The sequence below is a fragment of the Artemia franciscana genome, chromosome 4 (genome assembly GCF_032884065.1).
Source record: "Artemia franciscana chromosome 4, ASM3288406v1, whole genome shotgun sequence".
Taxonomy (NCBI): domain Eukaryota; kingdom Metazoa; phylum Arthropoda; class Branchiopoda; order Anostraca; family Artemiidae; genus Artemia; species Artemia franciscana.
In genome coordinates this window covers 39666851-39690228 of record NC_088866.1, presented here as the reverse complement: position 1 = coordinate 39690228, position 23378 = coordinate 39666851, and the positions used below count along the sequence as shown (strand labels likewise).

Here is a 23378-nt window from a genome sequence, read left to right as displayed (position 1 = left end):
AGGGAGCAATTTTTCTTTGAAGATTGTAATCTGCGCTCCAAATAAAACAAAAAATCTGAAAAAAAATGCATGAAAATGGGTAAATCACCACGTTCTAAACAAACATTTATTGAAAAAGAAATGATAAAAACCTAAGAAGCAGACACTTCCCACGGTTATAACCTTAATCTGACACCATTGGACCACATGCTGTCTATCTAGCCCCTGATATTAAAAATCCTTTCTGAGCTGCAGGAGTCCGTTTAAGTTGTGAACCTATCTTGAAAGAGGAAAAATATCTATACCCTATTGTCGTGTTCTTATGCTTCATCGCCTGGGGGAAATGCTTGAAAGCTGTTGCTGTCGATTTGAGTGGATCCCAAATACCAGTTGTATCCATTCTTAAGGACAAACGAGACTAGGGATGCTATAGGGACGGGACCAGGATACTATTGACATTATCTCACGAACATAAAATACTCTCATGAACACTATCGAAAACGTTGACATAGTCTTTGTTATCACTTCTGATTTAAAAAGCCATCTTCGCCAACACTATATTGTATAAGTATAACTATCTTTTAATTTAGCAACGGTTAGATTCCCTTGAGCTTGCAAGTATGTTCTCACACCACACTGGCTATATATGACGTTTGACAAAAACATGAAGAATGCAAAGAAAAAATAAATAGAATAAAAACGAGGGTAATTTCGGTTTTTTTGATTGTAGAACTATATGTATAACCAGTGTTGTCTTTGAAGATATTTACGCCAACATCACGGGGTATGTTAAGCATATGACCAAAGTTGTTTTAATTTTCCTTTTTACTGACTGAAAATTCGCCTTTTCTTTATTCCTTATTCATTTTGTTTTATGCGTTATTTTTGTTTTTTACGTCATTACGCTCATTACCGGGTATGATCCTTTGTACCATTTAGTTTTTCATTTATATGTAAGATTTTAGAATTGACGATAATATCCGATGTTTCTGACCCAATACAAGAAAATTATCAATGAACACATTAAAACAGAAGTAGAGGAGTCACGGGAAATCATTTAGCTTCTTTTCACACATCCCCTTTTCTACGAAATAGGCACAAGCTTTAATTTCCACTACAAAAGAGCCTTGGAATGGCCGATTATTATTCGGATATAGAGTCAAATAAAGATCACCAAAACCGTTCTGGCCGAGTGGATTGGTGCGCTGGATTCAGGATCCTTTGTCTGAGAGGACGAGGATTCGAATCGAGTGTACCCAATTATTTAGTTTGGGACGGGGGTCAGTGGCGTGACTCTGTAAGCTCAGCCAGATTTGACCCAGCTCTAAATGGGTACCTGGAGAAATCTGGAGAAGGTAAATAGGAAGGGTGTGCGAAAGCACAGTATTGTTGGCCCCCAACCCCCCAATGCACTTCTTGGCTGAAGGGTTAAGAAACGGAGATCAGCGCCGCCGGTAGGGACTGTAAAGTCTAATGCCGTATTATTTAGCTTACCTTACCTATGCTTAAAGTTTGACCAAAAAATCAAGCTCTAAAAGCTACGTAGAAGAAATAGAAGACTTTAGTAGCAAACCGCCTTAATATTGCTCAAATAATGGCAGGAACAGCTTGGCCTTATAATAAGACTTTGTCAATAATACATATTCTGGACAATAAGCCTTGACTTACTGACTTAAGTCTCTTCTGGCCATTGCGACCTGTATTGGGACTTATTCTCTCCTAAGGAGACAATGAACAGTATTTCAATCTGCCTGGCGCTAGACGTAGTAACTGGGAGAGATTATGGGCTAGGAAGTTTTCAGTTCACCTATTAAGACGTCGTGCTTGGGGGATGAATGTTATGTTTTAGAATAGCTTTTAGTTAAAATTGCCGTTTTTTATTGCATGACTTTTTGAAAACATGTGCAGCATATGTATCTCTGGAACTCGTCCTCTTTGCCTTTCTTTCATTTTATATATTTAATTATTATCTTTTTTTTGTCTTTACAGGCAACCTTTCCTTGATAGAGTTCAAATGATAGGTGGAAATCTGGATCCGAAGGCTCATCCGGATTTATTAAAAGAAAGTGGAGGACGTGGTCTCAAAATCGTTATGCTCTCAAAGTATGGTACAATTTCTGTTTGGACAGAAGCAACGCCAACGTTAACTAGGTATTCTATTTTATAAACTGAATTTCTCATCTTAAGAACGATGAATGGGTATTTGCATCATTGGTAACTATAATTTTAAAGATGTCTAACGATGTCTTTTGTCATAATGATACATAGATACTTCCTAGGACTACACACCCCATACCCCCTCCCCCCCCAAAAATGGGTGCTCTGATAAATACTTTTTCGGGAAAACTGGTATCTTGGGATATTCTCGCATGAAAAAACGATCTAGATAGGTCAGAAGTATGGAAAATTGTTAAGAGCCTTAAATTCGTTTAAGCTGTTAATACTTTTAAAAAAGATCCCTATTCTAATATGAATTGAATTCATATTCTAAGACAGCCCCTGGAAATAGGGCCGAAATATTCACTGAATTGAATTTCACTGTCTTGAGCCCTATTGTTTCTAAGTTGTTTTTTTTTTTATATAGAAAGGCAGTGTGGTCTTGGTCGCTACTTTTCCCTAGCTGTCAAAATATAGTCATATCATTGGCGCTTCGCTGAGAGAAGCTTACAAATATTCTCTTTTCCAGTTATTTGAAAAGAAAATAAATTACGCCATTCAAATTTTACTTATTCAATTTTATTTATTATAAAAAAGAATCTTTATTTTTCGATTTTATTTATTTAAATAAAACTAAACCTTTAGCCTCTCTATAGTATATTAAACGCTAAATGCATATTAAATGCGTTCAATACCTTGTGGCAATTCATTGTTCTCCAGATGCCTACTGGTACATAAATTTTAGCCCACTACGCCACTGCAGGTGTGGGTGGTTATAACAGATAAAAAGCAGAACATGCTCGATGAAGTCAGACTCCACCTTGGTTTTTAGCCTGTTAGTAAAATGGGTTCTGACTACAACTGAAATTATTATTCTGAAATGATGAACTGTATGAAAAGACATTAAATTTCGTAAAGAGCAAAAAACTGGTAATTGCAAAAATATTGCGTGTATTTTAACAAGGGAGTGCAACAATTCAAAACCCTTAAAAAAGAAAACCTAAAGTTTGACGCTTAATAGAAATCGTTGTTAAGAAATGGACTTGCTTTAATAATCAAATATATTTGAAAAAAATCACAGTATGAAAAGACGCTAAATTGCAAAAAGAGCAAAAACTGGTAATTGAAAAAATGTTTGCGTATATTTTAACAAGGGATAACAAATATTCAAAAATTTTAAAAAGAAAACCAAAAGTTTGAAGCTTAGTAGATATGGTTGTTAGTAATCGGACTTGCTTTAATAATGAAGTATCTTTGAAAACACTGCAATATGAAAAGACAGCAAATGGTCTCAAATTGTCTGCGGTTAGAAGACAAGTAACAATGAGAATCCACATATAGAAGCCGAGCGTGCCGCGTGCCGAGTCCCAGAACCAGGTGGCGAAGCCGCCGTGCTCCTGGTACTATATATATATATATATATATATATATATATATATATATATATATATATATATATATATATATATATATATATATATATATATATATATATATATATATATAACGAAAAGAGAAATCACCAATGCAACAGCACAAACACATTAAGAAAAAAATAAAAATAAAAAAAAGGGACAGAAGGAGAAAAGGAAGACTGTTTTCCTACATTAGTGATTAATATAGATCAGCACTTGAATGAGGCCTTAACCTTACTCATCCATACAATCGCATAGGTCAAACAGCATAGCCATACACAATTAACCATAAAGAATAATCCATGAACAGGCAGTCATGTCGTCAATGAGTATAAGTCGTCATTTACCAAATAATAAAAACAATAAGGACAAATAATTCAGAGGCAACAATCCAACACAAGGGCTCATCAGAAGAATACACACTTGCCTATAGGGTTTCGGCACTTTAATATACCAGTTTCTGTGTGTCTGTAATTCTAAAGAAAACTTGCTTATTATTTTACATATTAATGTAGCAATGTGTAAAACGAACTTGCAAGTCTGGCTAGCTCAAAAGCCAGACCTTTCAGCCCCCACTCTTTGTATCATTTATTCAAGCTTCTTGTTGGACTTATTTTTTTTTCTTCGGTGAAAAACCAATTCTAGAGAATAAACACCACTTCAAGTGAAAGTTGTATTTGTGGAATAGAAAGTCTGTGTTAAACTATTTTCCTCGTGTTGAAGGATAAAGAGTTCAGTTTAATTGGAATTAGATTAAATCTAATTTTTTTTTTATTCAAGCTGGAGAATAAAGTCATTAGATAAACTGTTTGACCTTCTGCTCAACAAAGATTCGATGTCGCCTTGCCTACCTTCCCCAACAAAACTCTCTCTGAAGGTTTCAACTTGATTTCCCAGTGGTAAGATAGGATAGACCTGTGTATAAAGTGAGTTTTTAACTTACGAGTCATTCTGAAGTCAAACTTGACTTTACTGAATCATAGTGTTTCAGTGAGCTGAGGAATTTATTGTTCATGGTTTTTTAGAATTTGAAATTTACTGAAGACACCACGAAGGTGTCTAGGTACGTGTCTGGATGGTGTCTCCTTATGACCAGGTATATCCTCATTGTTGGTGATCCAACTATCTGCCATAATCAACATAACTCGTAGAGTTCTTAAATTTAGATAGTCCTTCACCTATTTTTGGAAGACTATCAGTATTTTTAAATTAAGATATAATAGAAGAAGAAAATAAAGTATATTCTTTGTGGTTATATTTTTAGATGCATCCCGAATATTGGCAAGCCAATTTCTATTACCGACATAGCCATAAGCCTTGCAGGATTTTTAATTGTGACTTCAGATGGTGAAGGTTATATGGGAACACATTTGCCCAAGCGAGAGAGAAAACTTACTATTGAAGGTATTATTTATTATTCTTTTATCTTTTATGGTAATAATGAGCTAGATTTTCACACGTTCTGTGTCAGAATAAACTGAAATGAATGTGCTTTGAAAGTAAACAAAATTTGAAATTTCAGATCCTTTAACCTTTTTTCTAGTTAAGCTAAGTTTTCATGCATTTTTCGGCAGGTTTTTTTTTAGTAGTTACGTAGCTCTAATGTCCAGAATGTTTACAAACAATTAAACGCTGTGAATTTCCTCTTGCTAATATAACTCTCTAAACTATGTCACGATAATGTAACCAGGCCTGTATCCAGGATTTTGTTCCCGGAGGAGGAGGGTGTATTAAAAAAACTTTAAAACGTATAAAAATGTGTTTTTAAGTATTTTTTATTACGTTTTTACGAGTCGGACTAACAATTCCAGGGGGGGTCAAACCCCTGACCTCTTCCCTGAATACGGTCTTGTCTATAGTTGTAACGTCTATAGCTTAATACGACCTACCAAGACTTAAAACTCGACATTAAGTGACTAGATCTTAGGTATCACGGTAACATAGGGCATACTAAGCATTATTCTGATTTGGCTAGCAGCTATTCTCCCACCTTGAGAAGCATAGCTAGTACTTTACAGCCACATTGTGTCAGTAGGAGTAGGCCAGGGTGTCATTTGTGCTTTGCTGAAAACAATTTAAGCTGCGATAAGTGTGTTTTATTTGTTACTACATCAACACACGGAAAAAATTACACCAACACAAAACAATAGATAAAGTAAAATCACCTTATTAATCAAGATTAATTGAAAGCAACTAAGGAAAGTACACTGAGTATTCAATATATAATAGTATTATACCCTGGAAGTCTCAGCAGTTAGTGATTTTTAGTCTCGTAATTATAAAAGAGAAGACGTTTAAACTATATTTTGTTTTCAATAAAGCTCAAATGACGTTCTGACCTTTAAGAAATTTGGAGGGTAGCCGCATTCCTGTTTATGGTAATTTTTGTTCATTTTAAGTTTGATCTAATTTTCTTTAGGGTTCATTTATCCATTAATTATCGGTTGTTTGTTTTTATGGCACTTGATATCTACCAAGTGACATATAGCGATCGCAAATTCAGTCGGTCTGTCTGTCCCGGTTTTGCTACTTTAGGCACTTCCAGGTAAGCTAGGACGATGAAATTTGGCAGGCGTATCAAGAACCAGACCAGATTAAAATAGAAATTGTTGTTTCCAACACTCGATCATCTGGGGGGAGTGGGGGAACGGTTGAATCGGAAAAATTAGAAAAAATGAGGTATTTTTAACTTACCAACGGGTCATCAGATCTTAATGAAATTTGATGTTTGGAAGGATATCGTGCCTCAGAGCTCTCATTTTAAATACCGACCGGATCTGGTGACATTGGGGGAGGGGGAAATCTAAAATCTCGGAAAACGCATGGAGTGGAAGGATCGGGACGGAACTTGGTGGGAAAAATAAGACAAGTCCTAGATACGTGATTGAAATAACAGAAACGGATCCGCTCTCTTTGGGGTAGTTGGGGGTGGGGGCTAATTCTAAAAAATTAGAAAAAATAAGGTATTTTAACTTACGAACTGGTGATCGGATCTCAATGAAAATTGATATTTAGAATTTTATCGTGTCTCAAAGCTCTCATTTTAAATCTCGATCAGATCTGGTGACATTGAGGGGAGTTTGAAGGGGGGGACCTAAACTCTTGGAAAACGCTGAGAGTGGAGGGATCGGGATGAAACTTGGTGGAAAAAATAAGCAGAAGCCCTAGATACGTGATTGGCATAATTAAAACGAATACGGTCTATTTGGGGGAGTTGAGGGGGGGTTAATTTTGAAAAATTAGAAAAAATTACATATTTTTAACTTACGAAGGAGTGATCGGATCTTCATGAAACTTCATATTAAAAGGAACTCGTAACTCAGATCTCTTATTTTAAGTCTCAACCGGATCCAGCGTCATTGGGGGGCAGTTGGGGGGGGGGGGAATCTCAGAAAATACTTAAAGCGGAGAGATCAGGATGAAACTGGGTGGGAAGAATAAAATCAAGTCCAAGATACGAGACTGGCATAACTGGACCAGATCCGCTCTTTTTGGTAGAGTTGGGAGGGGGGATAATTCAGAAAAATCAGAAAAAATGAGGAATTTGTAACTTACGAACAGTAATTTTTGATATTTAGAAGGATCTTATGCTTTAGAGCTCTTACTGTAAATCCCCATCAGACCCTGTTACATTGGGGGGAGCTGGAGGGGGAAACCGGAATTCTTGGAAGAAGTGAAATTTGGGGTATCTTTTTCTTACGAATAGGTAATGAAACTTGACATATAGAAGGATCTTATGTCTCAGATGCTCCATTTCCGACTTGAATTGGATCCGTGGGAAAATGGGGGGTTGGAGGGGAAAAAAAAAACCTTGGAAAACGCTTAGAGTGGAGAGACGGGATGAAACTTGATGGGAAGAACAAGCACAAGTTCCAGATTCATGATTGACATAATTGGAACGGATCCGTTCTCTTTGGAGAAGCTGGAGGTGTTAATTTTGAAAAACTAGGAAAATTGAGTTATTTTTATCTTAAGAACGCGTGACCGGATCTTAATGAAATTTGATATTTAGAAGGAACTAATGTCTCAGAGCTCTTATTTCAAATCCCGACCAGATCTGTTGACATTGGGGGAAGTTGGAGGGGGAAATCGGAAATCTTGGAAAACGCTTAGAGTGGAGGAATCAGGATGAAGTTTGATGGGTAGAATAAGAAAATGTCCTAGATACGTGATTGACGTAACCATAGTGGATTCGCTCTCTTTGGGGGAGTTAGGGGGTGGGGTTACGTGCTTTGGCGAGTTTGGTGCTTGTGGACGTGCTAGGACGATGAAAATTGGTAGGCGTATCAGGGAGCTGCACAAATTGATTTGATAAAGTCATTTCCCTGATTCGACCATCTGGGGGCTGAAGGTAGAGGAAAAATTAGAAAAAATGAGGTATTTAACTTACGAGTGGGTGATCGGATCTTAATGAATTTTGACATTTAGAAGGACATCGTGACTCAGAGCTCTTATTTTAAATCCCGATCGGCATTAAGCCTCTGATATTCCTTTTAAATCAATCTATTGGTTCTTAGAATTTGTTAGAGCTCATACTATATTAGCTCTTGGCTCTTTTGGCCTCGTCACAAGTGCTCTCGTTGTAGCTCTCGTTAATAGGATTATCTGTTTTTGACAGCTCGGTTTGGGCTTCGTTTAATCATTTATACTAATTTCAGTTTATTTAAAGCTTGAATTATTGTAAAACTCTATTTCTGCTCGTTCTAGGTTTTATTTATTTAAAAAACAAAGTTTTTCTGAGGGAAGTAAAGAGCGAAGTTGAAACGAACATAAATTGTTACTTCGCAGGCTATTCAATTTATATCAATTAAACTGGTGCAAACAAACTATGCTTGTAGGATTATAAAAACTAGTGCTTCACTGAAAAGACAAAAGCCAAGTATAAAAAACAAGAAAAACAACAAACTAATCAACAACCCTTTTCATAGTCTTACATGATCTGTAATATCAGCAACTTTCAGTATACAATTAAAATTAACTTAAAAAGTTAGGCATAAAAATAAATGTTACCTTCAGAAGTGCAAGTCATTAAACAGCATACAAAAATTATGGATTAGTTTATCTGGTAACATCTTTTTCTCACTAAGTATTGAAGGACAAAATGAAGGACAAATAAACCATAATATGAGCTATGGAAATCTGATTATTTCATGCAAAGGAGAATTATAAGGTATGATACAAATTCTTAAGCGAGTCATTAGTCATAATGCTATCAAGATTGGTTCACTTCGAATTTGTCTACAAAATAACCATGAAGTATCTTTTTCAGATCCCAAATAACAGTAATCATTGTACTGAGCTCAATGTCCAGAACTGATGCAAAAAAAGCAACAATCCTAAAATTCTTTATTTTTATAATGTTAGAGGTGTCCTTAAATGGTTTACTTTTACTGTGCCAAAAATCCTACATTGTTTCGTGTTTTCAGTATAGTGCTAGTTTTCTATAATCCTACAGACATAAGGAAGTATCACCAGTTGGTTTATTTGCACTAGTTTTATCAATTAAGTTAGATTGGCTGTGAAATAATAATTTATATTCCTTTTAAGTTTTAACTTCGCTCTTTACTTCTCTCGAAAAAACTTTTTTTTATCTTTAAATTAGTCTTTGCACGTTTTTAATAAACAACCATATAGAAGGCATAAAACCGTGATAAAATAAAGCGATACAATATGCCTGACACCGATTTGCTTGGTATCATTACACCGATACGCCCGATACCGCCTTCGCTCTTTACTTCCCTCAGAGAAACTTTGTTTGTTTTTTAATTAATCTTTGGCCTTTTTTCATTAAAAAAGTTGTTAATTAGAAATTTCATTCGCCTACCTGCTTGCAAGTCCTGTGGACATGATCGGTCATAAATCTTTGAATCATTTTTGGTCTCCAATTGCCTTCAATTGGCTCACAGAACTGATAGACTATTTAAATTACCCTTACTGTACGACTATCTGCCTTAGTTCTGCCCGAGGATAATAGACAATCATCAAGAAGTGAATATAATCATTTTTATACAACTCTGAAAAGTTATACCAGTTATCCCTCTCATGGAGATTATCTAGCTCTCAATCCTTTCTGTATCAAAAATGAACTGCAGAATAAGAATTAACTTCTAAAATTGATATCGCGCATCTGCTTCCTTGATATTGTAGAAGTAACTATTTTTATAAAGAATATTTCCAAGGCTTTCAAAACATAAGTATAATTTCCGTATCTATCATAAAGTTTAGTGAAATTATATCGTATTTCAAACAAAGAAGACTGACTTCGAAACAAAGAAGTCTCTATTATTAATTTTCAGTGGGCTACCAATACAGCTTTGCATGTTCATTGTTTCCATCATTCAATTCTGACTCCTGGGTTTGAATTTACCTTCCCGGTACCACTACGTTTCCTTAAATAGTCGAAAAGGATGAAGAATCACCTAGAGAAACCATATGATATTGAAGGAGGTTTTGCTGAAAAATTCATCATATTGGAAGTCCATGTCATTGATCCATTTTCTATTGAAAGATCCATCGTAATAGAAAAATCAATAAAAAATTACTAAATTCTGCTTATTTTTTGAATGCTTTTGTACTGTCAGAAATATGAACCATATTTATACGAAACTAGCTGAGTATTCCTTCAGAACGTCAAGTTTACAACAAAAAATTTATTATCTACACTTTACAAAACAGTACATGTTTAGTCACAGAGAACAGGAATGTAATGTGGAACTAGGTGACTATTCCCACGTTGGAACCGATATTAGTTTGGGTTTAGCCTTTTAAATAAGTGGTTTGGGTTTAGCGTTTTAACTAAGAAATAATTTCTAAGATTTTGTTGCGCAGCTATTTCCTTGGCGTTCTAGAAGTAATTATTTCTCCGGGGATAATTTTCAAGGTTTTCAAAAACTAATCATGTTTTGAAAACATGATTCGTATCTCTAACTTATTTCACTAAACACCCCGTCCCCTGCTAAACACCAAGAAGCTTTAGACATACAGGAATAGAATAGCAATAAACAAAATAAAGTTGGAATGCAACCCGACAACTAAGAAAATATCAGAGAAAAAAAAAATACAAAAAGGTTTTTATTACTACGATTTCTCTATAGGCTATACATTAAAAACAGATTTATCTTGTCTATAAAATAGTAAAAATATTTAAATAATGTGAATAAGTAAATATAACAATAAATAATGCTTCTTTTAATATACGACTTTGAGTGGTTCCAGGACCACACGACACACTTCTCCAATCCCCAAGTGGCAAGGGGTTGGGATCAGGTACGTAGTTTACTATGGGCAACCGCCCCTCCCAGGCCTCAGTCCCCCCAGACCCCAATTTGCCCCCCAGCTGAAATTTGGCTTGGAGGAAAAACATACGAAAGGTGTTTTTGGAAACCTCCAGCTTATGGTTTTGGACCGTAATTATTACAAGCTTTTACACTTATGAAGTGACCTCAGAAGTGTAGTTTTTAATGCTATATTGCACTTACGGATGGTAGAATTGATAAAAATCACGTAGATATGAGCAATAGCTTTCAAATGAGCCATTAAATATCACTAAAAAGTTCTAGTAGCCCACTAGCCCTAGCTTTTCTACTTTAGACATGGCTCCTGGAAATGTTTTTTAAGTGCCATTTGGAACTTGCAGATGGTGAAGTTTGTAGGAAGATCTTAGATATAAGCAATATGTTTTATATGAGCTATTAAAAATCTATGTACGATGTTTTATTTGCCCGCTAGCCTCACCTTTTTAGTCTAGCCACCGCTAGTCCCACACTGCCCTTTTTAGTGCCATATGGCAATTTCTTATGATCGAATTTATAAGGAGCACGTAGTTGCGAGAAATAGCTTTTGTATGAGTCATTAAGCATCTCTCTATGATTCTCATTTGGTGCTAGCCCCCCCCCCCTCAAAAAAAAAGAAAAAAACAAAAAAACGGGGGACAGATCAGTGCTACCTTTACAAAAAAGTGATTTTCCTTGTGGTTTTTGGTCATGGACTGTAATTTCCCTTTAATAAGTTTTCGACCATGTTGATACCAATGATACGTTTTTCATTTTGATCTGACGCCGATTTTGAAGGGCTTCAGATTTTCCTTCGAAATCACCATAAATTTGTTTTGGCAAAATACTTTTACTTTTAAGACGTACCGAAATAACTATTACAATTCTTGGATCAGTGTCTGATGGTATTTTTTTCCACTAGGTAGTTTTTTTTCTAAACGAGTTTTTTAACGTTTGGTTACTATGGGGTGTGGTTCGCTTTTTACTAGGCTGCAGCTACTGCTGCAACCATGAATGTGGTTCTTTACTTTTCTTTGAAAGGCTTCTCTCTGGGAAAAGTTTTAAAATTGATTTGTGTTCCTTTTTAATTAAGTAGTTTTATAAGTGGTCAATATTGGAAATATTTGTACAGTTTCTTTTCTGTTCAAGAATTAAAATCTTCTAAGGATTCTAATGTAAATTTTGGACAAAACTTGAATATTCAGTCAAAATATTTGATCAACAATAGTTTCTTGCAATAAATTTAATAATGAATTTGCGATAGAATTTTGGAAGGATAGGGAGGGGGATTTTTATTCGCGTAAATTGATAATCTTCGCAATTTTGGGTATTCTACAGGGCTTAAGTATATCCTAGAGCCTTTAGACCTAAGGTGTTTAGAACCTTCGAATTTATACGAACCTGAATATGGCATTTTATTAAAACAATCTTTTAGGTTGTATTTTGTTGTAACTGTTACGCTTGTTCACATAAATGCATGTCAAGGTCATCTGATAAAAAGAGTTTTATCTTGCTCCTTAAAAAGGAAGAAAAAGAAGAACAGCGTGAATCAATACAGCCAGAATTGTTTCCTTTGTTTGTTTTAGCTAATTGTGCTTCCCTGGGCCCTGAAATTTTAAATGAAATTTCTATATGACATGAAATTTGAAAGCAGATCAGCAAAGAAAATCTGAATTTTTGCCTCTAGAATCGATGTCACTACATTTTCTTCCGAATTTTGTTTTTGACTTTGCTAAGGACCCTTTGATACAATCTGTTTATCCTCAAAACTCTATGCTGATCGAAAAAAAAAAATGATGTTTGGCCCGTTTTGTGGTTTGACCAATCGACACAACCACTTTTTCTCAAAATCATTTTATTTCTTGTATTTTTTTTTTTTTACCAGTGTGCATGTCCAGTACGTTGATAGCCGATCGGAAAGAAAACAAAGCAGGGTTTGTGTCGGGCTTCACGAACTAATACAGTATTTTCTATCCATAGCTATTGTGTTCATTGGGGTCACCTTGTCTTTGTCTACATGTCCTGTAAGTCAGTCTGAGACAACAAAAGTTGTTGGCCTAGTTTCAGATGTAACGTGATTACGGGGCAATCTTCAAAATAGTTTTGTTGTCATTAAGGTCTACCTGCCCTGTCTACATGCCCTGTAAGTTACAAACCTATTAGAAACGAAACAAAATTTGGGGCCAGTTTTTGGTGTCACGAATTGATAAGGCCAAAAGTAGTTTCAAAGTTGTTTTCTGCATAAGGCTAAACAACTTATGAACGCTTTTTCAAGCCAATCGAAAAGTTAAAAATTTTAAATCCTGTTTTTATGCGTCCCGAATCTTTCGGTCTCTTAATCTGGGATGATCAGAAGCATTCATATTCAATTAACTGGGCTGAACAAAATTTGTAAAAGTCTTAGGTGATTGAGAAAAAAAAGCTCAGGGTCCATTTTTGGGCAAAGCAATTTTTTTCTGTGCTTAGGGGTCCCCTTGACCAAATCGCTATTTGGTATAAATTTCATGTTCTTAAGAATTAATTGTTGTTCTTTATTCGGCTGAACTAGTTTTCAGGAGAAAATATGTTTTAGCGTCATTATCCCTTCCCCTGACCATAATATTTGAAGTCCCTCTGTTTCCCCTAGACACTCCCAGAAAGTTTTAAATCGATCCCCTTGTTGTTCCCGAAAAACTACAAATATGCTATTTTGAGGGACTGGTTGTATATATCGTCTTTTCATTTACCTTATTACTTCACCGCGAATAGATTCTGGGTTTTACTAGAGCTAATAGTACCGAAACTTTTAGGTGAATTAGTGAGACACATTTATCGGCTCCCACATCCCTTCCCTCCAAACGCAAATATGAAATCCCCTTGCAGATTTATCTTTGCTTCTTCCTCTAAGTCTGATTCGAGGTCCACTTGGCCACCCAGTACCCATTGAAATTCTCAACTCAATTCCCGAAGATGTTCCTAAGAATATGCAAATATGCTATACTGACAACCTGGGCACGCCTTGTTTCTTTCGATCTGCATCACTGTTTCACTGGGAATATACTCTAGTCTAACAGGGTCATACAATGTCAAACGGATTATATTTTAAACAGATTAAAGATCAAAATTTTTAGAATTCTTCCCTTCCTCTTCAAGTTGAGATGACAGACAGACCGTTTTAATCACCTGGCAACATATAGTGTCTTTTGATCTAACTTTACCTCACTATCACTAACTGTCAATAGGACATTGGGCCCCTGGGGGGCTTATAGTGCAAAAACGCTTAAGTGGCTTAGTAGAAATCCCTCCCCCTAAGTGAAAAAAAGTACACATAGCCTCCCTAACACTCATGGCAAGTTTAAACTTGGTATCCCAATCCATTTCCGAGAGACTACAGATGTGTTATTTTGATAACCTGGTGCCACATAGTTTTTTATTTACCTTGTTCTATTTACCACAACTTTTTATTTACCTTGCTATTTAGACTTGATTGGGTTATAATTCCTATTTTCGCTTATACTGTAAAAACGTTTATGTGGATTAGAAATAAAACATATTTAGCCCATCTACCTCAAAACAAAAAACAAAATCTCCTGCCCGTCCCACTTTATTCTCCAACACTGCCTGAAAATTTTAATTCGATCCCCCAGGTCATTTCTAAGATATTGGTGGTAATTTGAAGACCTTGGTGTGCATAGCGTTTTTGGATTTACTCGGGTACGCGTGTTATTTCCGAGGTATACCCTCGACAACTCTGGGAAACATGGCTTAGCAAATGATCCCTAAGACCTTGCTGATCGGACAACCAATATCAAATATGGCTGCCTTTTCTGCTAAAACCTACCTGTGAACAATAGGTAATTTACATAATTTTAGGAAGATTATTCTAGGATTGCGGGCTTATGTTGACCTAGAAGGCATAATTATTAGACCCCTCGCTGTTTCTGAATAAAATGGCTATCTCGAAGAGGAGAGAGGCTGCCTCCCTTCAATAAGTTTGGATCTTAAGAATACCACTAGATCTTTCTGTTTCCATGCAAATGAGCGCCTTCTTAAGTTTCTACGGCTGCTCCTTCCATACAAAGTGGCCAGGGGAAGAATTTTCTGAGCCCTTTTCTGGCCTTTTGTCGGGCCTCGTTTTGGGTGAATATGTTTTTCTAAATTTTTTTTTCGGCATTGGGGTTCTCTTAGCCAAACGACTTAAGATTACAGGTTTTTAGCCAATCAGAAAAAAAAATGTTTTTCCCTTTTGTTATGTTCATCTTTGTTATCTTTACGTTATGTGCATATTTTGGAGGGACCTGTCCTAATTTTTTGGTGCTTTAGCTTTTTTTTGGCAAAAGGACTCCGGTTTAGAAGTTTCAAGTGCTAAAAAGGGCTAGGGGCCTTCAAGCCCCCTACATCCCTCTCCTCCCCGCACAGAACAAACTGTGTGAGTGTTTTTAAACAAACTACGATCCACAAAAAGTTTTGACCCACTGGACACGCAAGATGAAACATGTCCTGCTTTTCTGATATGAAAACCATAACAATTGGCAATTTGCGTAATTTAAAGTCTTTATACCAAAATAGCTCTGGGCCTTATGTCATCCCTGGAGTTGTGTTTATAGGACCTTTCGTTAGCTCGGAATAAATGGCCAACGCAATTTATTCAGATGTCTTATGCTTAACGGGAGGCACGATTAGCAGAAAAAGGGCATGAGAAGGGGGCTGATCACCCTCCAATCATCTGGATTTTTAAAATGGACGCTAAAGCTTTCAGTTTCCAAGCGATTGAGCCCTTTTTGAAGTTTCTAAGACTAGCCAATGCGTACAATGTGGTCGGAGAAAAGAAAAACAAACAAATAACTAAGTAGACAACGCCTAGAAGATGCAAGGTTCTTTATTTCAGCAGTGCTACTGCGCTGTCACTGATTAAGCAATGATGTAACAAAACAAGAGCATTCAGCTACGTTTGATCCAATACTAGCAAAGTAATTTCTTATTAAAACTTTTTCTTTTTTTGGATTTGTTTCTATTTTGTGCTTAATTTATTGTTTCTTGTATTGGGAAAATACGCTTAAAAAATTGCAATCATCCTATTTCTGTAATCTTCGAAAAAATAACTTTAGCCAAAACTTTCAGTGTGTGTATTTGCTTTTATGTATTTTAGCTCAAACTCAAGGTGGTCGAACATTCACAAAAAATGCTTCGTCTACTTCAATAAGTGATGGCTGTGATAGAAACAACTGTGATCACATAAAACTCAAGCGCATCCCGAATGTTCATCGTGCTGTGGCTGTTGCCTGTGATATTAAGGGAACAAATTTCTGTGTGATACAGGTAAACTGTTTCTTGTTAAGAGGATTTAATGACGGATTGGGTAAATGATTGTGGGTTATGTCAGAAATCGTTGTTTTTTTGTTTTTTTTTATAGAAAGAGCCGCATTTTTCATAAGCGTTTGTAGAAAGTTTTGGAAAAAAGTGCTTTTGAAATATATATATATTTAGGATTTAATGGCGGATTGGGTGAATGATTGTGGATTATGTCAGAAATCATTGTTTTTTTTTTTATAGAAAGAGCCGCATTTTTCATAAACGTTTGTAGAAAGTTATGGAAAAAAATGCTTTGAAATATATATATTTTTTGTTGTTGTTGGGAAGATAAAGGGAATTGACTTTGTAGGCTTAATTCTAAAAGATACAGATCCGACTGGGTTGGGCCTCGGGTCTTGTTCTGAAGTATATGATTATATACATATTTAAGTATATCATGAAAAGAGAAATCACCAATGCAACAGCACAAACACAAAAAAAAAGAAAAAAAAAGAGAGACAGAAGGAGAAAAGGAAGACTGTTTTCCTAAATTAGTGATTAATATAGACCAGCACTTGAATGAGGCCTTAACCCTACTCATCCATACAATCACATAGGTCAAACAGCATAGCCACACACAATCAACCATAAAGAATAATCCATGGACAGGCAGTCATGTCGTCAATAAGTATAAGTCGTCATTTACCAAACAATAGAAAAAATAATACAGACAAATAATTCAGAGGCAACACCCAACATAAGGGCTCATCAGGAGAATACACTGGCCTATATAGGGTTTCGCCACTCTAAATTCTCTACCCAGCACAGTGTTGTGGCTACCACAGAATATCCATGGCATCCCCGCGTCAGGTATCACCCCCAAAATACATGCCTATGAAAAAAAAAAAAAAAAAAACAGCAAATGTAAAACAACCAAGCAAAACCAAAACAAGCTTATCCTGTTAATATATCCCTCCCTTTAGCAACAATAGGTAAACTAAATATTATAAATTTTACTAAATCACAAATATTAACACATTGCAAAAAACCTGAATGAACTAAACAATTATAGAATTCATCTTTACCATGTGGCTAATTTTTAAGAAAATCAACTCAATTAGAAACACAATTCAAAATAAATGGCGCTGTGACAACATTTCTCGAACCTCCGAAATTAGTTGAAAATTTCTTTAAGTATTTCTAGATAATTCTTTTGATATTTATTTAAAAGTTCGTTATAATGAAAACTAAATTTTTTAAATTGCCAAGTTAATTTATTTGCAGAAAAACCTCTTGATATCAATTTTTGGCTTAAGATTTTACATCTATTTTTAAAATCAATATAATTACTACAAATCCCTGCATAACGAAGTAACTGTGAGAAAAACGCTGAATATGTGATATTTGAGTGTATATTACTTTCAGGGAATGGAAAACTAATCACTTCAAAATCAAAATCATCCGTTTTATTATACATTTTAAAACTTAATTTATTATTATCACAAATATTAATATTTAAATCTAAGAAATGATCTTCATGACCAGCGCCATGACTAGGCTCAAGAATAAGCTCTGATGGATATATATTTTTAGAAACATCAATGAAATCCTTACAATTTAAGACCAAAATATCATCTAAATATCTTTTATTATTTGACAAAGCATGTTTTAAATTAATTGGATTATTCTTATCCATCATATATTTATATTCTAGTTGACTTAAAAACAAGTCAGCTATAAATGGGCTGGCATTCCCCCCCATGGGAATTCCCATAATTTGCTTGTACAAATCACCCCCAAATCTTATATAAGTATTGTATAAAACAAATTCCAATAACTCAAAAATCATATCCAAGCTGTAACATCTCAAGTTAACTGTAGTATTAAAGCAGTTTGTCCATATGGCTTTTTTATTATAACTGTCTATTTTCAAGAACCTTTTACTAGATAAGAGGAAAGATTTCTTTATAACAGTTTTTAAATTATCAAACACTAAATTGAGTGATAAATTAGTATACATTGTCGCAAAATCGAAAGACTCAATTCTTTTAGCTGAAACCATTGTTAAAGAATCTATCACCTGCAGTGAATTATTAACACTCCAATATGGATTAAAATTCGAAAATTTTTTAATACCAGAACAATAGGTTTTAAGTTTATTTACAATTTCCTTTAAAATTAAAGAGAGGTCAGTAGCAGCAATGCGGGTTGGACATTTAGCTGCTCCAGCAATAAACCGTGGTTTAGGGGGATTCTTATGAAATTTTACAGTCCAATATAGGAAAGGGAACTTTTTATCATTTTCATTTATTTTAATATTAAAATTTTTAAAAAGTATTTCTTCAGTCTTTTCAATTAAATTCTCATCCTCTATATTTACCTTTTCATAAACATTAGTTGTGCATAACTCCCTTTTTAAGATATCACAATACAGCTTCTGACAAATTATGGCAAAATTATTATTAGCTTTATCCACTGGCACAATTACAAATTCATTCTTTAGATTAGCAATTGCTTGTTTAATCTTCGCATTATAAAATAATGATTTAGTGTTACTATTTTTTAAGTTAGAATATATTTTATTTCTTACTCTACTAATAATTAAATTCTTCCAACTTTGAAAACTCTCTTTATTTTTATTCTCTTTCTTACACCACTTATCAATAAATAAATCAAAATCATTTTCCAAGCCATCAAGAACACTCGATGGTTTCAGATGATGAGAAAGACGGAAATTTGCCCCTTTATTCATTATAATTTGAAGATCATCTTGCTTTATTATTGACAAGTCCCCTGTTATAACATGTTTGTAAGTAGGATTTACAAATGGGCCAAGTTGCTTACAATTACAAACCGGTTTCCAATTTATATCACTATCTAGTTTTTTTAGTATTAAATTATAATTAAAAATAATTTGCCCAATAGTTTTTGAAAATTTATAAGTTAAAACTGGACTATCATTATAATTCAAATTACTAGGAAGGGCCTGTTTCACATGCCGCTGATTTAAAATTTCTGGTAAATTAATATGTTCAATCTGCTTACAAGTAAAATTAATAGGTAAATATAATCTGTTATCCTTATTACTAATCTTATCGAACTTTTTCTTTTTTGAAATAAATTTCGTTTTAGTTAGAATGCAAATTGTATCACATATTACTTTAAAATTATAATCAAGAGCTGTATTATTCTTAACAATCCAGAAAAGTTTGATTAAATTCCTCTTGGATAAATTATTTAGACATTTTATTACAGAAATCATACCCCTAGATTCAAGTAGCTGGCATAGATCTATAGAAAGCATATGTACATTTAATTCATTTTTTCTATTATTTTTCCTATGTCCTCTCGATCGTTTTTTACGTTTAGTAGGACAAGTAAAAGAAGGATGGTCCATAAAACCATCAATACATTTAACAACAACATGAGACATGTCACCATATTTTGCTACACGATCATTTAGCCCAAAAGTATAAGCTGTACCAAGAGTATGGATCCAGAAATCCTCCTGTTTACGTAGTCTATTATTCTTCTCTTCTTTATTTAAATTTTCTAATTCTAAATTTTCTAAAATTGTGACAGTTATATCTGATATGGAACATTTACCATTATTACAATGTTGAACTAGATAGTTATTAGTTTTTTCATTATTAACTGTTGTCTTATGTCCAGAAAATCTTTTATATATATTATTAGTTGTTTCCCCCACATATTGTAGGCAGCATTTATTACATTCTAATAGGTAAATTACATAGGTTGTTCTACAATTAACATTACCACGTAACTTGCATGCAAAATTTTTATTATACAATGTACTTTTAACAGAAGTCCGTGGGACAAAATGATTTTGGCAAAGAAAACAACGACTTTTACACTTACTAACTTTCAAAGATATGTATCTTTGAATATATAATATACATATATAACACATATAACATATATACATATATAAGTATATGTATATAGTTTAAGTATTTATAACTATAAGTATATCTATAAGTATAAGTATATATATATATATATATATATATATATATATATATATATATATATATATATATATATATATATATATATATATATATATATATCTATATATATAAAAATAAGTTGTCTGTGGATGGATGGATGGATGTGTCAGGTGACGTCACCTGAAAAAACTGGATCAGGTGACGTCAAAACTGAAAAAACTAAAAAAAGGCAAAAACTACAAAAAAAACTAAAAACTAATAAAAAAAATAAAAAAGCTAAAAAACTAAAAAAACTATAAAGGTAAAAACCAATAAAAAACTAAAAAAAAACTGAAAAAACTAAAAAAAGGCAAAAACTACAAAAAAAACTAAAAACTAATAAAAAAAGTAAAAAAGCTAAAAAACTAAAAAAACTAAAAAAAGGTAAAAAACTAAAAAAAATAAAAAATAAAAAAAACTAAAAAAAAGGAAAAAACTGAAAAATAAGCTAAAATAAAGGTAAAAACCAATAAAAAACTAAAAAAAAAAAAGGAAAAAACTAATAAATGACGACACTCAAAGAGAAAAAAAAGGCAAAAACTACAAAAAAAACTAAAAACTAATAAAAAAAATAAAAAAGCTAAAAAACTAAAAAAACTAAAAAAAGGCAAAAACTACAAAAAAAACTAAAAACTAATAAAAAAGCTAAAAAACTAAAAAAACTAAAAAAAAGGCAAAAACTACAAAAAAACTAAAAACTAATAAAAAAAATAAAAAAGCTAAAAAACTAAAAAAAACTAAAAAAACTAAAAAAAGGTAAAAAACTAAAAAAACTAAAAACTAAAAAAAACTAAAAAAGGTAAAAACTAAAAGAACTAAAAAAGAAAAAAATAAATGACGACACTCAAAGAGAAAGCAACCAGGACAAAAGGAATGTTCGATTAGCAATCAACAAAGCACCGGGACACAGGGAGTATAAATGACGACCCGGGGGAAACAGGGGGATATAAATGACGACCGGGACAAAAAAACTAAAAAGAAAAAAAAACTAAAAACTAATAAAAAAACTAAAAAATCTAAAAATCTAAATAAGCTAAAAAAGAAAAAAAAAGGAAAAAAATAAAGGAGAAAAACAAAACTAAAAAACGAATGTATATACAGACCGGGACACCGGGATACAAATGACGACCGGGACCCGGGACACAGGGAATATAAATGACGACCGGGACACAGGGACAAAACTCCGGTACACCGGGATACAAATGACGACCGGGACACAGGGAATATAAATGACGACCGGGACACAGGGACACAACTACAACGGGGACACCGGGGGAAACAGGGGGATATAAATGACGACCGGGACAAAAAAACTAAAAAGAAAAAAAAACTAAAAACTAATAAAAAAACTAAAAAATCTAAAAATCTAAATAAGCTAAAAAAGAAAAAAAAAGGAAAAAAATAAAGGAGAAAAACAAAACTAAAAAACGAATGTATATACAGACCGGGACACCGGGATACAAATGAGGACCGGGACCCGGGACACAGGGAATATAAATGACGACCGGGACACAGGGACACAACTACAACGGGGACACCGGGGGAAACAGGGGGATGTAAATGACGACCGGGACACCGGGACAGGGAATGGTCGATTAGCAATCACCATCAACAAAGCTCAAGGGCAATCATTAGAATCATGAGGTATAGATCTGAATACAGATTGTTTTCCCATGGACCATTATATGTTGCATGTTCAAGAGTCGGTAAACCTGACAATCTATTTATATGCAAAGACAATGGGACAGCAAAGAATGTTGTATATTCGCAAGTTTTACGTAGTTAAAACCATATATATATATCTATCTATATTCACAGGTGGGACATAGGGACACAACTACAATGGCGCGTAACTATTATGGCGCGTAACGACTTACGCGCGCGGGGGGGCTTGGGGGGGGCGCGAAGCGCCCCCACCAACTAGGTGTTGGGGTGGCGCGAAGCGCCACCCCAACAGCTAGTATATATATATATATATAAGTATATGTAAGTTTATGATATATGTCAATATTATTCATATTCTGACATTAGTTAATTCCTTATGGCATATTTTAAACGAAGTTAAGCTTATAACTTTATATGATTTGCTAATAATCAGATAAAGAACCACACAGTCGTGTTAAGAAAAATGTATTAAAAACTATTTACAGTTATATGAACATTTCAACAATATAAACAACATGCAAATTAAAAATTAACCTTTAATAGATTGTAGCTATACTTATTTAGAGAATTCTTTCCTGCCGCTTAACAGTATCATAATATCCACTTCCAACCACTCTTTATCGTATTTCACAGACCTGAGGATCCTCTAGGGGATGTTTACCCGCTGGTGCCTTTTGTCAAGGCTTTTTTTTCTTCACAAGAGATACAAGACAGGCTTTGAGATGGACATCAAACACTTCAGCACATCGAAGACTATTTGACGCAATATCATGTTATGTTAATGTTATGCGACGAAAATAAATTAATGATATACGTACCCTAATGGTTGGGTTTTATTCTTACCAGGATGATTGAAGAATTTGCCGATGATTCGAATCCTTTTACTGCTAAATCAAGATTTCTTTTCCGGAGATTTCTTTTTTCTTCCTTTTTTTAAATCCCACCTCCTCCCCATCAGTCGTGCCAACATCTTTAAGACCCAAAATAAATAGCCATAACTATGTCCTCCTTCACTTAAAACCAACAAATCAGACCCTTAAACTTATTAATTAATCCTAAATTCTGAGCAGTTCAAAACTAAACAGATTCACTTTTCCGTCATTCTATAGCTAATTGCCTTTTTCGAGTATCTGTCTAGCTGTTTTTCAGGGTGCTTTTCCGTCATAGGGCACCGCTTCCTGTGTGGAACCAAAATTATGACAAATCCAACGAAATACTTTTCAATGATTCCTAAATTTACTTGCTATACTTCCCCTTCTTCCCAGATTTTTGAGGTAGTTTAATCGTTTCTTATAAAATAATTTGTCTTTTATGTTACAGAATCACCCAAGTGCGGATTTGCTAAAGGCACCTCAAGTGTCATCATCAACAATGAGGGAACAGATGTGCGCTTTCTTTGAAGAATCTTTTTGTGGTGACTTTCTGCATGACATTATTTACGAAGTAAGAATATCTCGTATATATATAAACATGACAACGTATTTTTTTTTACGAATAGTTAGTTAAATGCTATTTTCACAAAATAGGGTCAACCCTATTGCTATACGAGTTTGCTTATTTTGTTAGTTCGTGTTATTTTTTGTACTTATTTCTCATAAACAGTAGGTTCT

At 34.1% G+C, this 23378-nt stretch overlaps 2 protein-coding genes across 7 annotated transcripts in view; one reads left to right on the top strand and one right to left on the bottom strand.

Moving 5' to 3' along the window:
- LOC136026414 (inhibitor of Bruton tyrosine kinase-like) overlaps positions 1–23378 on the top strand; it is a 160345-nt gene that overhangs the window by 38962 nt on the left and 98005 nt on the right. For all 6 annotated transcript variants that reach the window (XR_010617285.1, XR_010617284.1, XM_065702986.1 and 3 more), the window contains exons 7-10: positions 1969–2130; positions 4816–4955; positions 15951–16120; positions 23089–23211. Coding sequence is in view for 4 of the 6 variants with exons in the window: in XM_065702986.1 (XP_065559058.1) it covers positions 1969–2130; positions 4816–4955; positions 15951–16120; positions 23089–23211 (595 nt within the window). In the remaining 2 variants the exon portion in view is untranslated. The remainder of the gene's footprint in view (positions 1–1968; positions 2131–4815; positions 4956–15950; positions 16121–23088; positions 23212–23378) is intronic.
- The window catches only part of LOC136026417 (retinol dehydrogenase 11-like), a 128201-nt gene that overhangs the window by 67127 nt on the left and 37696 nt on the right, over positions 1–23378 (bottom strand). The gene's annotated exons all lie outside the window — the stretch shown is intronic.